At 39.1% G+C, this 14,765-nt stretch overlaps 2 protein-coding genes across 4 annotated transcripts; both read left to right on the plus strand.

Moving 5' to 3' along the window:
* Nucleotides 1-906: 906 nt before the first annotated feature.
* Nucleotides 907-10,251, plus strand: anln (anillin, actin binding protein). Of its 2 annotated transcripts, XM_079485317.1 has the most exons (25): nt 934-1,105; nt 2,119-2,269; nt 2,426-2,836; nt 2,947-3,278; nt 3,423-3,801; nt 3,882-4,081; nt 4,158-4,262; nt 4,560-4,647; nt 4,792-4,872; nt 4,957-5,171; nt 5,259-5,413; nt 5,491-5,635; nt 5,737-5,872; nt 6,027-6,206; nt 6,292-6,418; nt 6,505-6,553; nt 6,655-6,708; nt 7,009-7,041; nt 7,217-7,238; nt 7,325-7,437; nt 7,718-7,771; nt 8,052-8,138; nt 8,234-8,341; nt 8,431-8,603; nt 8,687-10,251. In XM_079485317.1, the coding sequence occupies exons 1-25, from the start codon at nt 1,088-1,090 to the stop codon at nt 8,799-8,801; spliced, it is 3,531 nt and encodes a 1,176-aa protein (XP_079341443.1). In that variant the 5' UTR covers nt 934-1,087; the 3' UTR covers nt 8,802-10,251. The 2 variants fall into 2 exon arrangements, with proteins under 2 accessions (XP_079341444.1, XP_079341443.1); XM_079485318.1 differs by lacking the exon at nt 7,718-7,771 and having other exon boundaries at nt 907-1,105; nt 8,687-10,232.
* A 909-nt stretch (nt 10,252-11,160) lies between these two features.
* Nucleotides 11,161-14,429, plus strand: ak2 (adenylate kinase 2). 2 transcript variants are annotated; one of them, XM_079484858.1, is made up of 7 exons: nt 11,161-11,370; nt 12,427-12,552; nt 12,839-12,949; nt 13,038-13,132; nt 13,323-13,395; nt 13,494-13,689; nt 14,279-14,429. In XM_079484858.1, exons 1-7 carry the CDS (start codon nt 11,272-11,274, stop codon nt 14,284-14,286), a joined length of 708 nt encoding a protein of 235 aa, XP_079340984.1. In that variant the 5' UTR covers nt 11,161-11,271; the 3' UTR covers nt 14,287-14,429. The 2 variants fall into 2 exon arrangements, with proteins under 2 accessions (XP_079340984.1, XP_079340983.1); XM_079484857.1 differs by lacking the exon at nt 14,279-14,429 and having other exon boundaries at nt 13,494-14,207.
* Nucleotides 14,430-14,765: the final 336 nt, after the last annotated feature.

Raw genomic sequence — 14,765 nt, forward strand, 5'->3', positions numbered from 1 at the left:
AGAAAGTGGACGCCACACCATGAAGGGGTTTAAACAGTAATTTAAAGATAGATAAACTGTGACTCATTCGACTCCGTGTGACTTTTCACACCATAGAGGTCTTCACTGAAAATTCATGACTCCAGTACATAAACGAAATAGCTCATGACATGTCACACTTATAGTGATAGTGCAGATGGAAGATGACTAAACTGTTGAAATATTTAATCCACAGAAAGTTGGAAAATGACCTGTTTCCATTGCTGCACCTGCTAGCATTTAATACAATGGACTCTGATGAAGACAAATAATAATATTGGATTATACTGTATAATACAATGTTTGTAATTTATAAATGTAGGTTTCTATGCTAACTATATCTGAGTACAGCGCTACGGTTTTCCTTAAGTATGAAGATGGAACTCAGTCTTCCAACATTACAAGTCTGGGCTGGTCTAGCTATCTGTAGTGCCATCTGCTGGATCAGCAGTCTGAAAGGCGGACCAAAGAATGTAACATTAGAAACTACACTAAAAATTATATCTAAAGACTAAAAATCATGTCATAATAAATTAAGAAGGCAAAAATGATTTACGATTAAATACAGGCTAAAAATATTCGTCTGGAAATGTTTCAATGGGTTTTTGGTTAGCTCATTCTGTCATTTGCAACAATATTCTATCTTAAAAAACTTTGCATTTACATTCAATGCTTTAAGTAATTTAAGAACCGTTGAAATCACTGAAATTATTGCCCTTAAATGTAAATATTCGATGGGTTTTGTGGACATTGATGAAGAATGCGTTTTTATTTTTCGTGTCAAATGTAAACAAGCAGCTTTGGACTATTCTGCGGAGGCATTCGCGTATGCGTCAGTGGGCGTGGTTGAATGATCGGACTGGACTCTCATTGGCTAAGATACCTTTCGATGACGTGTCCGCGACCGTTGGCCAGGGCGCAGTGAGCAAGCGCTAAATTCAAAATTTTCAAACAGCTGAGGAGCGCGTGCCGTGTGGCAGACAACGTTGAGACCTGTGTTCTCTCACCAGTCAAAAAAGACATAAAGGATTTCTCTTTAGTTTAGATTAAGCGCAATATAGATATCGGGATGGATCCATTTACCGAGGTAAGTAACACGATTCGGGCTGATAAAGAATGGACGTAACATTATCACCAGTCCGTGTGCAGTGACTGTCTATGAGGTTCTTATAAGTTACAGGTTATGTTACCTTTTAGGTAATAATCGTTTTGTAGTGTTTGAGTGATATTTGCATCATAAATGTTAATAATGAAGTGAATAAAATCACATGTGCAATTTCCGCGTTGCGTATGGCTTGAAATGTGTTTGTCGTGTTGTTTTTTGTTCAGCGTAACGTTAGTATTAATATTACTAACTACTCATACAGTGCTGATGTTTACAGTAACGTTAAATGTCAGGGGTGACTTTATTATAATTTTTTTTAATTGATCACTTTTAGTAGCGAAACGTGTTAGCTAACGTTTTACTCTGGCATTCAACTTGATATTTGCGATTCTGCTGCATGTTGTAAGTTAATATATTTCAAAACCGAAAAGCTGTCAGGGCTCTGCCTATACTTTGTGGCAGATGGAGTACCGGAAGTCTGGTTTGACCAGCCAATAGAATTCATTTACTGGGTCACGTGACAAATTTCCATGGACATGAAATCCTGACTAACGTTAACTGAAATTTCCACCCATTCCCTGGGAGGCAGCCAACTAACAGCAACACATCAGGAATGTGTTTGGTCTTGCTCAGTAACAGGGCTGTTAATCACGACTCTGAGATGTGCAACAATGAGCTGCTGCCTTTACTCTAACAAGGCAAACAGTGCACACAAAATGGGGCCCATGCATCAGATAAGGAACTGAAACCTGGGCCTCCTATGTTTTATAGGTTCAGCTGTCACTTTTAACATTGCTCTATTATTTGAGTGACAATATAAGCATTGCGTAAGCAGCTCAAATGTCATGGCTTTTGACTCCCAGGAAACACACTTAACTGATAACATACAAACCCATTATGCACTTAAGGTTGCTTTGGATAAAATGACCAGATATCAGTTTAACACTGTGTTATATAGACTAGGGTAACGCTGCTGTCGTTTTTTGCTCCCTCAGAAACTGTTAGAGCGCACACGTGCTCGCAGAGAGAATCTCCAAAAAAAGATAGCAGAGAGACCCACGGGGGCCAACCGTCAAATGGCAAAGAGGACAAGGGAGCCACTTGCTGATACGAACAGTATCATAATCGAACCCATCACTGAAAAAGGTTTCATTCTCGTTCAAATGAATTCAATGTATTTGTATTCTTATTTTTAGCTTTGTGGTTTGGAATACATTTAGCTTCTTTATTTGCAAAGAACATCTGATTATATTGATATATTTTTATAGCTCTACAATCTAAAAGTTTGTTTTTTTGGGACAGCCCTCCTCTCTCCTAAGCCATCCGCCTCAAAGCGTCGCTGTTCAGATGAGAATACACTCGTCACCAGGGAAGAAAACAAGCAAGCGCTGGCCCCACATTTTACAGCGTCTGAGCCCATGACGGACAAGAAGCCCCCTGTGGTACAAAGCAGTGTTCGCCCCCTGCAAGTGGAGCAAAGGGCTGCTCATCGCACCCCAGAACCAGCGATCCTCCCCACTCACGCCCCTGCAGAAAGTGAAAAGCTGGTGGTCTGCCCTCCACGATCTCCTAAAAACACAGATAGTGTTATGAAGCATTCTGCTGTAGATGGAGCCAGGGAGACTCAGAAAGACACAGCAGCACCAGTCACCTCCGGCATGAGATCACGTCTACAGAGACTGGCTGAACAGAGGCAGTACTTTGAGTCTGAGGGTAGGTGTGCACATGGGTTAACACTTATTTCCCAATATTGTTTTTGTGTCTTGCGGACATTTAAATGCAAACGCAATAATTCAAAGGATCTTCCCATATGTTTTTTCAAGGGAGCTCAGATACAGTTCCAGAAAGTGCAATCGTATCTCCTTTAAAGTCCCAGAAAGTAGATCTGCCCCCTGCAACTATCTCTACAAATTCTGAGGCCCCCATTGGACGAAAGGGTAGACTTGCAAACCTTGCTGCCACAATTGGCTCCTGGGAAGATGATCTTGGACACCCGCCCATCCGCCGGGACAATGCACAAGCACAGCCTGGCACGGCCTACGTACGTCCCCCAGCCTGTGCAGCTACAAACATCAAGACCAAGCCTAGTGCAACTACAGAGCGATCTCAGTCGGTGCCAAAAGAACTGCAAAAGTCTGTTTGTAGCAGTCAGCAGGTGGGTAATGCCAAACAACAGATTCTACCCTATCCTTTTATTATGTAAGATTGAATTGCAGATTGATCGGTCGTCTGAATTACATAGTGTGCACTTTTTCAAAGGTTAAACACCACAATTTTTAGGAGATGTTTGTTTTTACAGCCAGCGGTTTACTCTCCAGTCAAGACACCCAGAGAGGTTCCCCCTAGTCCCCAGAAGACAGAGCTTCCTCAGCCCAGACCAACTCTAGTGATTCCATCACCCGTCTCAAGCCCACTAAAGATTTGTTCTACCCAGCCCCCAAGTCCTCTTAAATCTTCGACAGCTACTTCAAGTCCTCATAGAGGTCACATCCTCCAGAGCCCCTTGAAGAATCAGGGTCCATCAAACAAGCTTTCTGGACCAGCTCTTAACTCAAGTCCATCAAAGCAACTTTTGACACCTAAACCCTCTGCCAACGCCACTGTGGCTTCTCTAAGTCGTGAGAGATTTACAAAGGATACAACACCCTCACAGCAGAGAGGCCCAGCTGGAACGTCTGGTCAGTGAAGTTGCTCTTCAGCTTATTGTTGTTTATATCCGTAAGTGCATGTGTTTATGATTCTTCATGTTCACCTTCAGGAGGTGTCAAGTCATTTTTGGAGCGTTTTGGAGAAAGGTGCCAGGAGCGTAACCAGAGTTCTCCATCCACATTAGGAGGTCAGAGTCACACGCCTGCGGCCACTCCCTCTGCCACCCCCAAATCCAGACTGCTCCAGGAGAGGCTCGGCGGTGCCCAAGCATCCTCCAGCACAGCTATCCTCACTCAGAAGCAGAAAATGGCATGTAGTGCTGAATATTCACATGCTTTATACTAAGCATATGAATGTGAAACATTAGAACTTTTTCTTTTTATAGGACAGAGAGGCAGAACTGGCACAAGTTCGTAATCGATTTCAAAAAGGCAAAGTGGGGGGAAGCAAAGAGAATCTCGATGATGTCAAGAAAGACCCTGAAACCAAGGTTAGGCTATTATCTTTGTTACTGCATGAAGGCTGAATACTACAACAGAGAAGGGAAAGAAATTATTAATTTGTACTGAACGTAATTGTTAGCAATTTAATTTTTCTATTTTAATATTGTCACTCAAAGGAGCAATAGACATATTACTTAAAACATTTTTGGGGAGGGAAATGAATACAAACATGTAAGCAATTGTTTTTTGTCTCTGAATTGTTGTACTTCTATTATTGCTGAACTCAATTATACATTTTTGGATATTAATGAGAAAAACTGAACGTTATTATTGCTAATCCTCAGGAAATTGAATCGCCTGTACTGCTTGATAATGAACTTCCTGCTCCAGTCTCTGAAATACTCAACAGTCCTTCCAAGTCTAGTGCAAATGGTAAATCATGACTTTAACCCCCTATAATATTGAATTAGCTGTGTCTGACTCTTCTGCATTTCATCAGGCTGTTTGGTTTACAGTCACACTAATTGTTGTCATTATTAGAAGACAAGTAGTTCAAGCGATTCTGTTCCCCTTCAGATATGAAGCGTGCTCTCCCAAGCCCTGTAAAGAAAGTTGAATTCACAGAAGAGACGCCTGAAGTGAAGGAAGAAGTGAAAGGTAAGCCTATGACCTGTAGATTTAGCTGTGCTTGTTTTCATATTTATATTGTTATTAAAGATAAATATTTTATGATATTTGCAGAAGTTGTTGAAGAAGTAAATGAGATTGAGATGAACGTGGATGGGTCGGTTAACTCTGATATGATAAATGAGCTCTTTGATGGAGCCCTTGAGGAGCATGAGGAGGACAGTGATGAGGAGGATGAGGATGCTCTGAATATCTCCTCCATGTCTCTCCTTGCTCCGCTTGCAGAGACGGTAGCCGCTGTGGTCAAGAGCCCTGAAAGAAAGCCCATGGTAAGCCATGAGTATGGTCTTTAAATGATCAGCTAATGCGTGTTTGCACCTAATACACCGTGGTTACAAATCTTTGTTTTGCTCCAGACGTCAACCCCTGCCAGCTCGTTCTGTGAGAAGAGTTCCACCCCTGAGGCTGTTTCCAGGCCCAGAAAGTTTCAGAGGACACGCATGTTACGGGCCGGATCATCTGACAGCATTGATGCTCTAGAAGAGGAGCAGAAACCGAACCTTCTCTACAGGTGAGTATTTTAAACTATACTTGACTGTATTCTCTGTAACAAGTTCTGTTTAATAAATGGGTTTTGCCGGATTTCAGCATTGATGCCTACAGATCCACCAGAGTTAAGGCCGAGTCTGAGAGACCTCATGTAAAACAGGTGATCGTGAGAAAAGAGGATGTTACTCAGAAGATGGAAGCAATTGGGAGCCCCAGTCACATTAACATCAAGCAGAAAATGAAGGTCTGTTAAACCAAACGTCCAGTAGTGTGTTTGCCTGAATAACAATTATTTATAAGCTGTTTTATATGGCAGTTTGCTTAAAATGTTGCCTTTGATCTTAGATGTTGACCAATGAGATGAACCTGCAGCAGACTGTGATCCATCAGGCTAGTCAGGCTCTGAACTGCTGCACAGATGAGGAACATGGGAAAGGATCTCAAGTAGAGGCCGAGGCTGAGAGACTCTTGCTTATTGCAAGTGAGTGAATCTAAATTTAATTTGAGTGCTATTAGTGTATAACTTGTTTAGGTCTTTTTTTATGTGTAAAACTCTGTATCTAGGTCAGAGTGACTCAAAAAGAGCAGGTTATGCTTGAAGGGTTGCAGTTAACACGTCCTTTATTTGATTTTAGCTGAGAGGAGAACTGCCATTAAGGCCGAGCTGGATCGGCTGAAGGCAGAGGGTCCAGCAGCCCAAAAGAAAAGTGCTCTGGTGGATATGGGTGTATCCCCATCTAAAGGCTCCATTTCAGTATTGGAGCTGCGACTCCCCCTGAAGGCCGATTTTATTTGCTCCTCAGGAAACAAGCCTGGTAAAAATGCTACTACTTTGTTGATTTGACATGTGTTGGTTTGTTGGCGGCAGGTTCATTAACTTGGTTCTGTTTTTGTTGCAAGAATCTGGAAACCATTATTTCTTCCTCATGATTCGTGCTGGAGCTGAGAACACTATGGCAACTCCTCTAGCGAGTACTCGTAATGCCCTCAGTGGAGACGCTTTGACTTTCACTACAAAGTTCACTTTGTGAGTCATTTGATATCAATTTAATCTTAGTATTTCCAAATTTCTGTTACTGCTATATGTCTAACATGATTTTTCTCAATATGCAGGTCTGATGTCTCCAATGATTTTGAGATTTATATTGAGGTCTACCATTTGGTAAGTACTGCTTTACTGTTGAAGAAAAACATGTCTGTCTTTTAATGCAGATTAGATCTTTTAAGAGCGATTTAGTAAACTTGATTCCCAAATTGTTTTAGGTTCAGAAACGGGAGCTGAACCCTGACAAGAGGAAGAAACCCAGCAAGTCAAAGGTAAATGTCTCTGTTACAGTAGAGTCTATGTTACAGTAACTTAACATACATGAAAGTGTAGTGTTTAAATGGCTAGTAACGAATGTGCCCAGAGGATTTTCAGTGACATGAAAGCATGCACAGCATATCAACAAGCGATAAACTTGAATATAAACATTTTTAATAATTAATCCGATTAGTCCAGATATAAAGTGCACAGTTAAGAGTGTTTTATTGATAAAACTAAATGCACTTTGTCTTGTTCCAGTGATGCATTTTGTTCACTAATGTTTTAATGAATATTAATTTTTCTTCTTGAAGGCTATCACACCAAAAAGGTTCCTTGCTATTTCTGTAAGTTTCTAATGTTTGCGTGATCCTCCACACATCGCTTTAAAATGACCTGTTTAAATATTAGCCTTAAAGTCTTGGAATAAAAATGCATATATGCATTATTAACTTTTTTTATAGTAGAACATTTGCATTTTATATTCTGAACTGTTCTATTTCTTCTCTATTCAAATTATAGAAGAGCCACCTTCAAACCCCTGGTGAGTAATTGCCATTGACAGCTGTTTTAACTGTACCTTTATTCATTTTATAGCGTTTTAAATAAACATGTCCTGGGTTTTTCTAGTGATGGCTAGCCCAGGTGGTCCAAACGCAGTGCGTACCAGTTTCTTTGTCCTCGTCGGATCGCACAAGTTAACCCTTGCCTCTATTGGGAAAAACAAGTTCCCCTTAGAGAAGGTATGTTTATAAGATTGCTTTATTTCTCCATCTGTCGCCCCTAGTTTGTTTCTTCAGCTCTTGCGCGATTCAGACATTTTGACTGTTTATATACTAACACTACAGTCTGGTGAAATCCTGGAATGAATCAATGCATGAAGTCACAGAGGGAGAGGTTTAACCACAACATTAGTGACCACACTGGGTTAATACGGTTTTAATTCTGCTGTCTTGTTTTTCCGCACGTTGCTACTTTTTGCATTTGCAGACACTTTCACATGTAGTCGTTTCTCTCTTTTAGATCAGGTATGAAGGGAGTGAGAGAGAGCTGCTCAGTGACATGTTTCACAACAAGGTTGCTATATTTGCTCTGTGTTTAGTGACACGGGTGGTTGTGTGTCTGGAGTTTTTGGCTAACAGGGCTTGGTGTCTTTGGAAATACTAACCATCACTTTGAGCTGCTTGTTTAACATCCTGTCAATACAGCAATGCTTTTGTGTTTTTGGGAATGTTTAAACTTTTAACTTGCTTCCCTCAGCCAAATGTTTATCTCATAATTGTAGCTCACTCTGCTTTTTACATATTATCATGTTTCTATAGGAGTTTCTTGATTTAATTCTCTTTTCTCGTGACAGGTTCCATTCCTTTGTCCTTTGGAAGGGCACGTTTACCTGAAAATGCAGTGTGCGGTTGGCTCTCTGGTAGAGGAAAAGGGCTTCCTTGTGAGTCCTGGGTGTTTCTGATAACATTATATATAAAATGCTACAATGTATTGTTTTTTCTTATGGCAGTATAATTGTATTACCTTCATCTGTAGACCATGTTTGAGGATGTCAGTGGTTTTGGATCATGGCACAGAAGGTGGTGTGTCCTCTCGGGATACTGCATCTCTTATTGGACCTACCCTGATGACGAAAAACGCAAGGTGGAACTACTTTGCAAATCATATAGAGATGCTGTTGTGGAGGGTTTAAATTCACAACGGTGCATTAAGTGTTGTCCTTCTCCACATAGAATCCAATCGGTCGCATTAACCTTGCCAACTGTACCAGTCGTAAAGTGGAGCCAGCAAACCGGGAGTTCTGTGCCCGACCGAATACCTTTGAGCTCATCACTGTGAGACCACAGAAGGAGGATGACAGAGAGACATTGGTCAGCCAGTGCCAGGACACCATGTGTGTTACGAAGTAAGACCCAGTTAATGACAATATCAATGCTTTGTAGGAGACATCAAAATTTTATCCTTAGCTGAATTATCCTTAATGTGCAGGAACTGGCTGAGTGCTGACACCAAGGATGAGAGGAACCTGTGGATGCAGAAGCTCAACCAGATCTTGACAGATCTACGCATGTGGCAGCCAGATTCATGCTACAGGCCCATGTGAGCTTTCCTCCATTTGCGATCAAGGGACAAAAATACCCTGCTCTAACTAAGACATTGACTGAAGTGCAATATTGTATCCTAGTTACAAAGTGTTTACAGATCAATTTTGCAAGCTTTTTAGTTTAGTTTTGACACAGGTCAAATGATGTGGGGATAAGTCAAAATCAATAAAGCCATAAAATAAGAGACCTTTCAGTACTTTAGAGGATAAAATGCTTTTCCTCACAAGGGCTTTCAGGTATGTTTTGAAAATATTTTGTAAATGAGCATTGCGTACTTAAAGACTAACAAACATTTGTTTGCTTTGTTAAACTATCAATCTTTATATGTATGGATATTTAAGTGTTTTTGCATGACTACTGTCTGCAGAATTACCTGCAGTAAGGAAATTTTTTTTAGGTGATTCTTTACTGTTCCTTCAGGCAAGAATTCATGAAACAGACTCTAGAGACCATGTCCATGTACAAATAGTATAAAACAGCATAAATGTCACTACTTGTAAAAAAAAACCTACATCTTATTTTTTTATTGTTGATTAACCCATGATTTCTTGGTGAGCAGGTATACCTGCTGTTGTATTGTATTGGTGGCTTTTACTTTGTGCTCACTCATCCATCAGGAATCATCAGTATTTTGTTTTCAAACTATTTTCTATACATGTTTTGAATTACTTTAAATACACAGTTTTTTGGTCACTATGGGAGTAAGGTGTTTATTAAGGGCAGTTGTACAGACACTGGATATTATTGTGTGTAAATACACTTTTTGTGTTTAAAAAAACAAGGACCTAAACGAAAATGATCCAGTAAATCCATGACATTTCTCGCTTTCTGAAAAGGGTCTCACCAAATCAGGGAATATGGACCTAAAAATAAGAGAAATATACAATTAAACTATACACAATTTATCTTTAACAGCAGTCATCTATTAGTACATGTAAGAATACAGATTGATTGAGCGCCATTATAGGAATTTAAGAGGAAAATGCATACAAAACATCAAAACAAATTTCTTGATTTGATCCGGATGATATTTGCATTTAATTCTCTGTGTTGTCAGACATATCATGCAAAGCCCCATTATATCATTACAGCATGTATATTTTTGTGTTTTATATGTAACTTTTTATAAAAATCTTATAAGTTTTTAAATGGTTATAACTTGCCCTAGATTTTTACCTTTTTAAAAAGTGTTTAAGACTTTTGTCAATTATATTATAATTTTTTTATTAACACTAAATATGGGATATTTTTCTTTACCTTTTTGTTAGACAATGCCAAAATTCAGCCATTATTGCTGTAGAAACCTTAAGGCACTTTAGTTTTATGACACGTGTGCTGTTTTTGTGTTATCACCTCTGCTAAACACTCCAAATGCGGCTTCCATGTATCCAGCAAAGCTACTGTTCAAATAAATCAAGCTTTAGACAACCAGTTGTGTTATTTCTTTGATGTACTCTTTCTATCTTTTTGGAAAAAACAAGTGGTTTTGTGCTGTCTTTAGAGTTTGGATTAAACTGTTTCAATGCAAGTTTCATTAATATATTTTGGTGGGTTGTAAGCAAATATTTGATTTAATATTAAATTGTGTGTAATAATTAGGGTTGGGTTTTATCAATTTTGATTCTTATTGATTCCCAGTAAGATCCCACAGTTGAAGTAGACATCAGGCTACCTGTATATGGTCAAACATATATTTATGGGCACAGTTTTATCACAATATCAAGTTTATTTATACACATAGCAATCATGTTTGTCTGATTTATTACAATTTGTATTACCATGGGTTTTGGTTAAACTGTAGTTACTATAATAACACTATTGTGAATTTGTGGTTCATGTGCTTTATGGCAAATACTATAGTTAAACTATACGTAATTTACACTTATCGTAAAACATGGTTAATTTTCAAAAGGGCTTTTATTCAGATATCAGCAGATCACAAGTTAACACATGCACATTTCTGAGAACGTGCACAGGAATTGATAAGAGGAATTCATTTTATCTCGAAGCCAAATTAGAATTTCCAACCCGAATAATAATTTGCTCAGTTCTTTTCCTGATCTTAAAAAACTTGTCTATTTTTAATAAATATATTTTAGGGGCACTTTATAAAACATGGTCTGATGTTAATATTTGTACGAAAGCGGAAGCACAGCGTTTGTAGACTCTAACTGTACATTACGTCAAAGAATATGTGCGAATATATAAGTTTCTTGCGTAAACTTGCCTTTTCAAGCCAACTCCGGATGTTGGGTGATTCCAAGGGGTTCGGTTTTATCCAATAAGCTCGCGGAGTGAACAAACGACAGGTCTTATAGCCAATCGAATGGACAATAGCGCGAAAGAAGGCGGAGCTTTGATTCCACACTCGTAAAACGGAGGCGTTAACACTTCCTTTCCTGGCTGAGCCAGTTTGAGGACACGGAGTCTAGTGAAGCGAAGTGACTAGTCACTTTACAGCTTGTAACCATGGCCCCCAGCACGCAAGCGGATGATACCGAGTCCAGTTTCCGAAAAGGCATCCGGGCCATCCTGCTTGGACCGCCCGGTGCGGGGAAAGGGACGCAGGTGAGTCTATGCGACGGGCCGCGTGGCTTCAAACTGTCCAGCTGCGGCGCGCGATCGAGTTCATAAAATAGTTTGACTGTACCGAACCACATTTAATTTATTAAACCCGTTGGACCTTCAATAGAGTTGCTGTGTTTTTGATATAATTCGTGTTTTTTGTGCTTTGTCGCTGGTCCATGACTAGAGGAATCGTTGTAGTCAAACTTGAAATGAGGAACCGGTTTTAATTTAAATTAACTAAAAGAGATTGGGGGACATTGATCAGATTAGCCATTCTGCACTGTATTAAGGGGGATTGTGCTGTCCTCAAACTGTGACCAATGGGAAAGTTATAGACTTCAAGTGAACTATAATTCAAGTGGACATGAAGAATGAATGGATTCATTCATTCGTTCATATTTATTGAGCAATGCATGTTGCACATGAATGTTAATTCAGTGTAGGAAAGTTGAGATTGACCTTTAAAACTTGTCTTAACTATGCGATAACAAAAGGGTTGTGATGTGTGATATGGATATGGCTTTTACCACATTCAATGCATTCAATATTTAGTATGTCTGCATTGTAGATTAATGCTAATGTTGAATTTATATAATGGGGAAATGATAGCACTGCTAATTTTTTGTATAACATCGGAAGTCCAAATTTGTTGTTTTTCAGGAAATGGGAAAACACTGTACTTTTTAAAAGACTGTGTACTGTGGTGTCCAAGTTTGAATTGGTTAGATATGTGCAAAACCCTTTTACAAACAAAATGATTTATGACGAAAAATTAAATTCACAAAATATCGAGATGCAAGGTTTCAGAAGGACAGCAGCGATATAAGTTTTGAACAACATAAGGGTGAAATAAGTAATTAAATTGAATAAATATTTATGGATGATAAACTATCCCTTTAAGGCACATTATGTTGACTCTTTAACTTATAATACATCAGCTGAGCAAGTGATTTATTGTATGTAATAACATTGTTGGTGTAATGTCCATAATGATTTTTTTGAAAGTTATGACTATTGCTTCTTTTATAATAATAATAACTTCTTGGACTTTCACAGGCACCCAGGCTTGCAGAGAAGTACTGTCTGTGTCACTTAGCCACTGGAGACATGCTGAGGGCCATGGTGGCATCGGGCTCACAGCTCGGTCAGCGTCTAAAGGAAACAATGGATGCAGGCAAACTGGTAAAATAGATGCGTATCCACTTTTGACTAACTGTTTTAATACAGTTTGCATCCTTATATATTTAAAGACCCAAAATCAAAAAACGTTGTCTGGGTTTGCTTCTGTTTGCAGGTATACTAAAGCTTTATCATAAATCATCATTGATCATAGCAAATTTGTAGTTGACATTCACATATTCACTTTCTAAAATGAGCATTTTCCTCACTGCCGGCAAGTAGTAACTTGTGATTTGTGGCTCTGAACTAAGTGATAGATTCTTAATTCTGTTGTTCACCTGCCTGTCAGGTGAGTGATGAAATGGTGGTGGAGCTCATAGACAATAACCTAGACACACCTGCCTGTAAGAATGGATTCCTGCTGGATGGTTTCCCTCGCACCGTCAAGCAGGCAGAAATGGTGAGGATTACACTTCTCTAAACAGTTTAATGAGTATCTGATCCTTCAAATGTCTGTCAGTTTGTCAAACCTGTTCGCTCTCTTGTAGCTGGATGGCCTCTTGGAGAAGCGCAGCGAAAAGCTGGACTCTGTGGTTGAATTCTCTGTTGACGACTCTCTACTGGTACGCAGGATTTGTGGGAGGTATGAAGTTGGAGAGAACTGACAACTTTTAGAATTTTAACAGCAACCACCACTTGGAAGTAGGGTACACGTCTCTGCTTAGGTCCAAAGCAGAAGTAAAAATCGCACTTTATTTTCTTTCAGTAAGAACCATATTGTCCGAAAATGTCATTCTGTATTATTTATGTAATCTGATAATGACATTCCTCAGGCTTATTCACCAGCCTAGTGGCCGATCTTATCATGAAGAATTCCACCCTCCTAAGGAACCCATGAAGGATGATGTAAGAGTCTAAAACAACTTCAAGTCTAAAGATATTGTCAATGAGAAGCCACCCCAAAATGTCTCAGGCTAACACTTTTTTCAATAAATCCATTATAGGTGACCGGGGAGCCTCTTATCCGCCGAAGTGATGACAATGAGAAAACTCTGCGCTCCCGACTAGAGTCCTACCATAAGCAGACAGCTCCTCTAGTGCAGTACTACAGCGCTCGCGGCCTGCACACAGCTGTCGATGCGTCTCAGTCGCCCGACCTCGTCTTTGCCTCCATCCTTGCTGCCTTCTCTGCTGCAACCTGTAAAGATGTGGTTTATTTTAGCTAATTCTTCGCTGAATTGCCCTTTCGCTTTCTTTGAGGACTTCATAACAGTGTCCTTGTGCATTGACACCTGGAATTTTGTCATGTTTTTTCATTAAAAAAATCTTTCTGATCTCTGCTTCCTGATGTCAACTGGGTAACAAACAGCCTCTGAAATATTGAACGATGATTGTAGTTTCCAAGCTAATTGTAATGACTTATTACTTACGGTCACACACATTTAATTTAAATAAGTAATTTGGTTACATATTTCCATATAGTGGAGATTCTGTAGACATTTTTTCTTTAATCGGACAACTGTAAAAATATTATTTGCACTTGATGGTGAGATGTAATTTTGTTTACATCGCAAAGTGTTATAAAAAATATATCAAAGCACATCTGTTGTAGTTGGTTTTTGTAGTAATACATAGTACCCAGTAGGTGTCGTAATAACGACGACATTTACTTTGCCATCTTGTAGTTCCCAAATGAAATAAATTTATTACTTTTGATTTATTATGTAGCTGTTTATTGTTTTGTGTTAAATAATTAATTTATTTCTGGTCCTTTTTTCTTTTCCCGCAGCTGTATGAAATCCAGTTTCTTCCAGATGAGAAATTGAGGGATGGGAGTAAGGGAGCTGACAGTTAATTCGATCATTCCACGTAAAGAGTGTTATGTAAAGAAACCAGATTTGACTGTACCTCAAATAAAGTTGGGTGACTATTTTCTACCATCTTGAATTTAGTTGTTGATTTTTCTATTACTGACCTCCAGTGGCACGTGGGTAAGGGTAAGGAGAAATTTCTCAGCTATTTTATTCATTTTTGTTTTTTGAATCATTTTAACCACGTGACTATTAAGACCTGAAACATATTGAGCTTTATTGGAACTCACAATGGTGATTTGGTGACATGGTTCGGCTAGTTTTTTTATATACTTTAGTAATACCGGTAGTTGGCTTCGATTGAGATTTTCACACTGACTATATAAGAATAAATCAGTCAGGTGCATGTTATTGAACAGTCAAAATGTGTCGCGCATTCGTTTCATTTTTGAGCTGACGTCACTG

Source organism: Barbatula barbatula (genome assembly GCF_947034865.1).
Source record: "Barbatula barbatula genome assembly, chromosome: 21".
Classification (NCBI taxonomy): domain Eukaryota; kingdom Metazoa; phylum Chordata; class Actinopteri; order Cypriniformes; family Nemacheilidae; genus Barbatula; species Barbatula barbatula.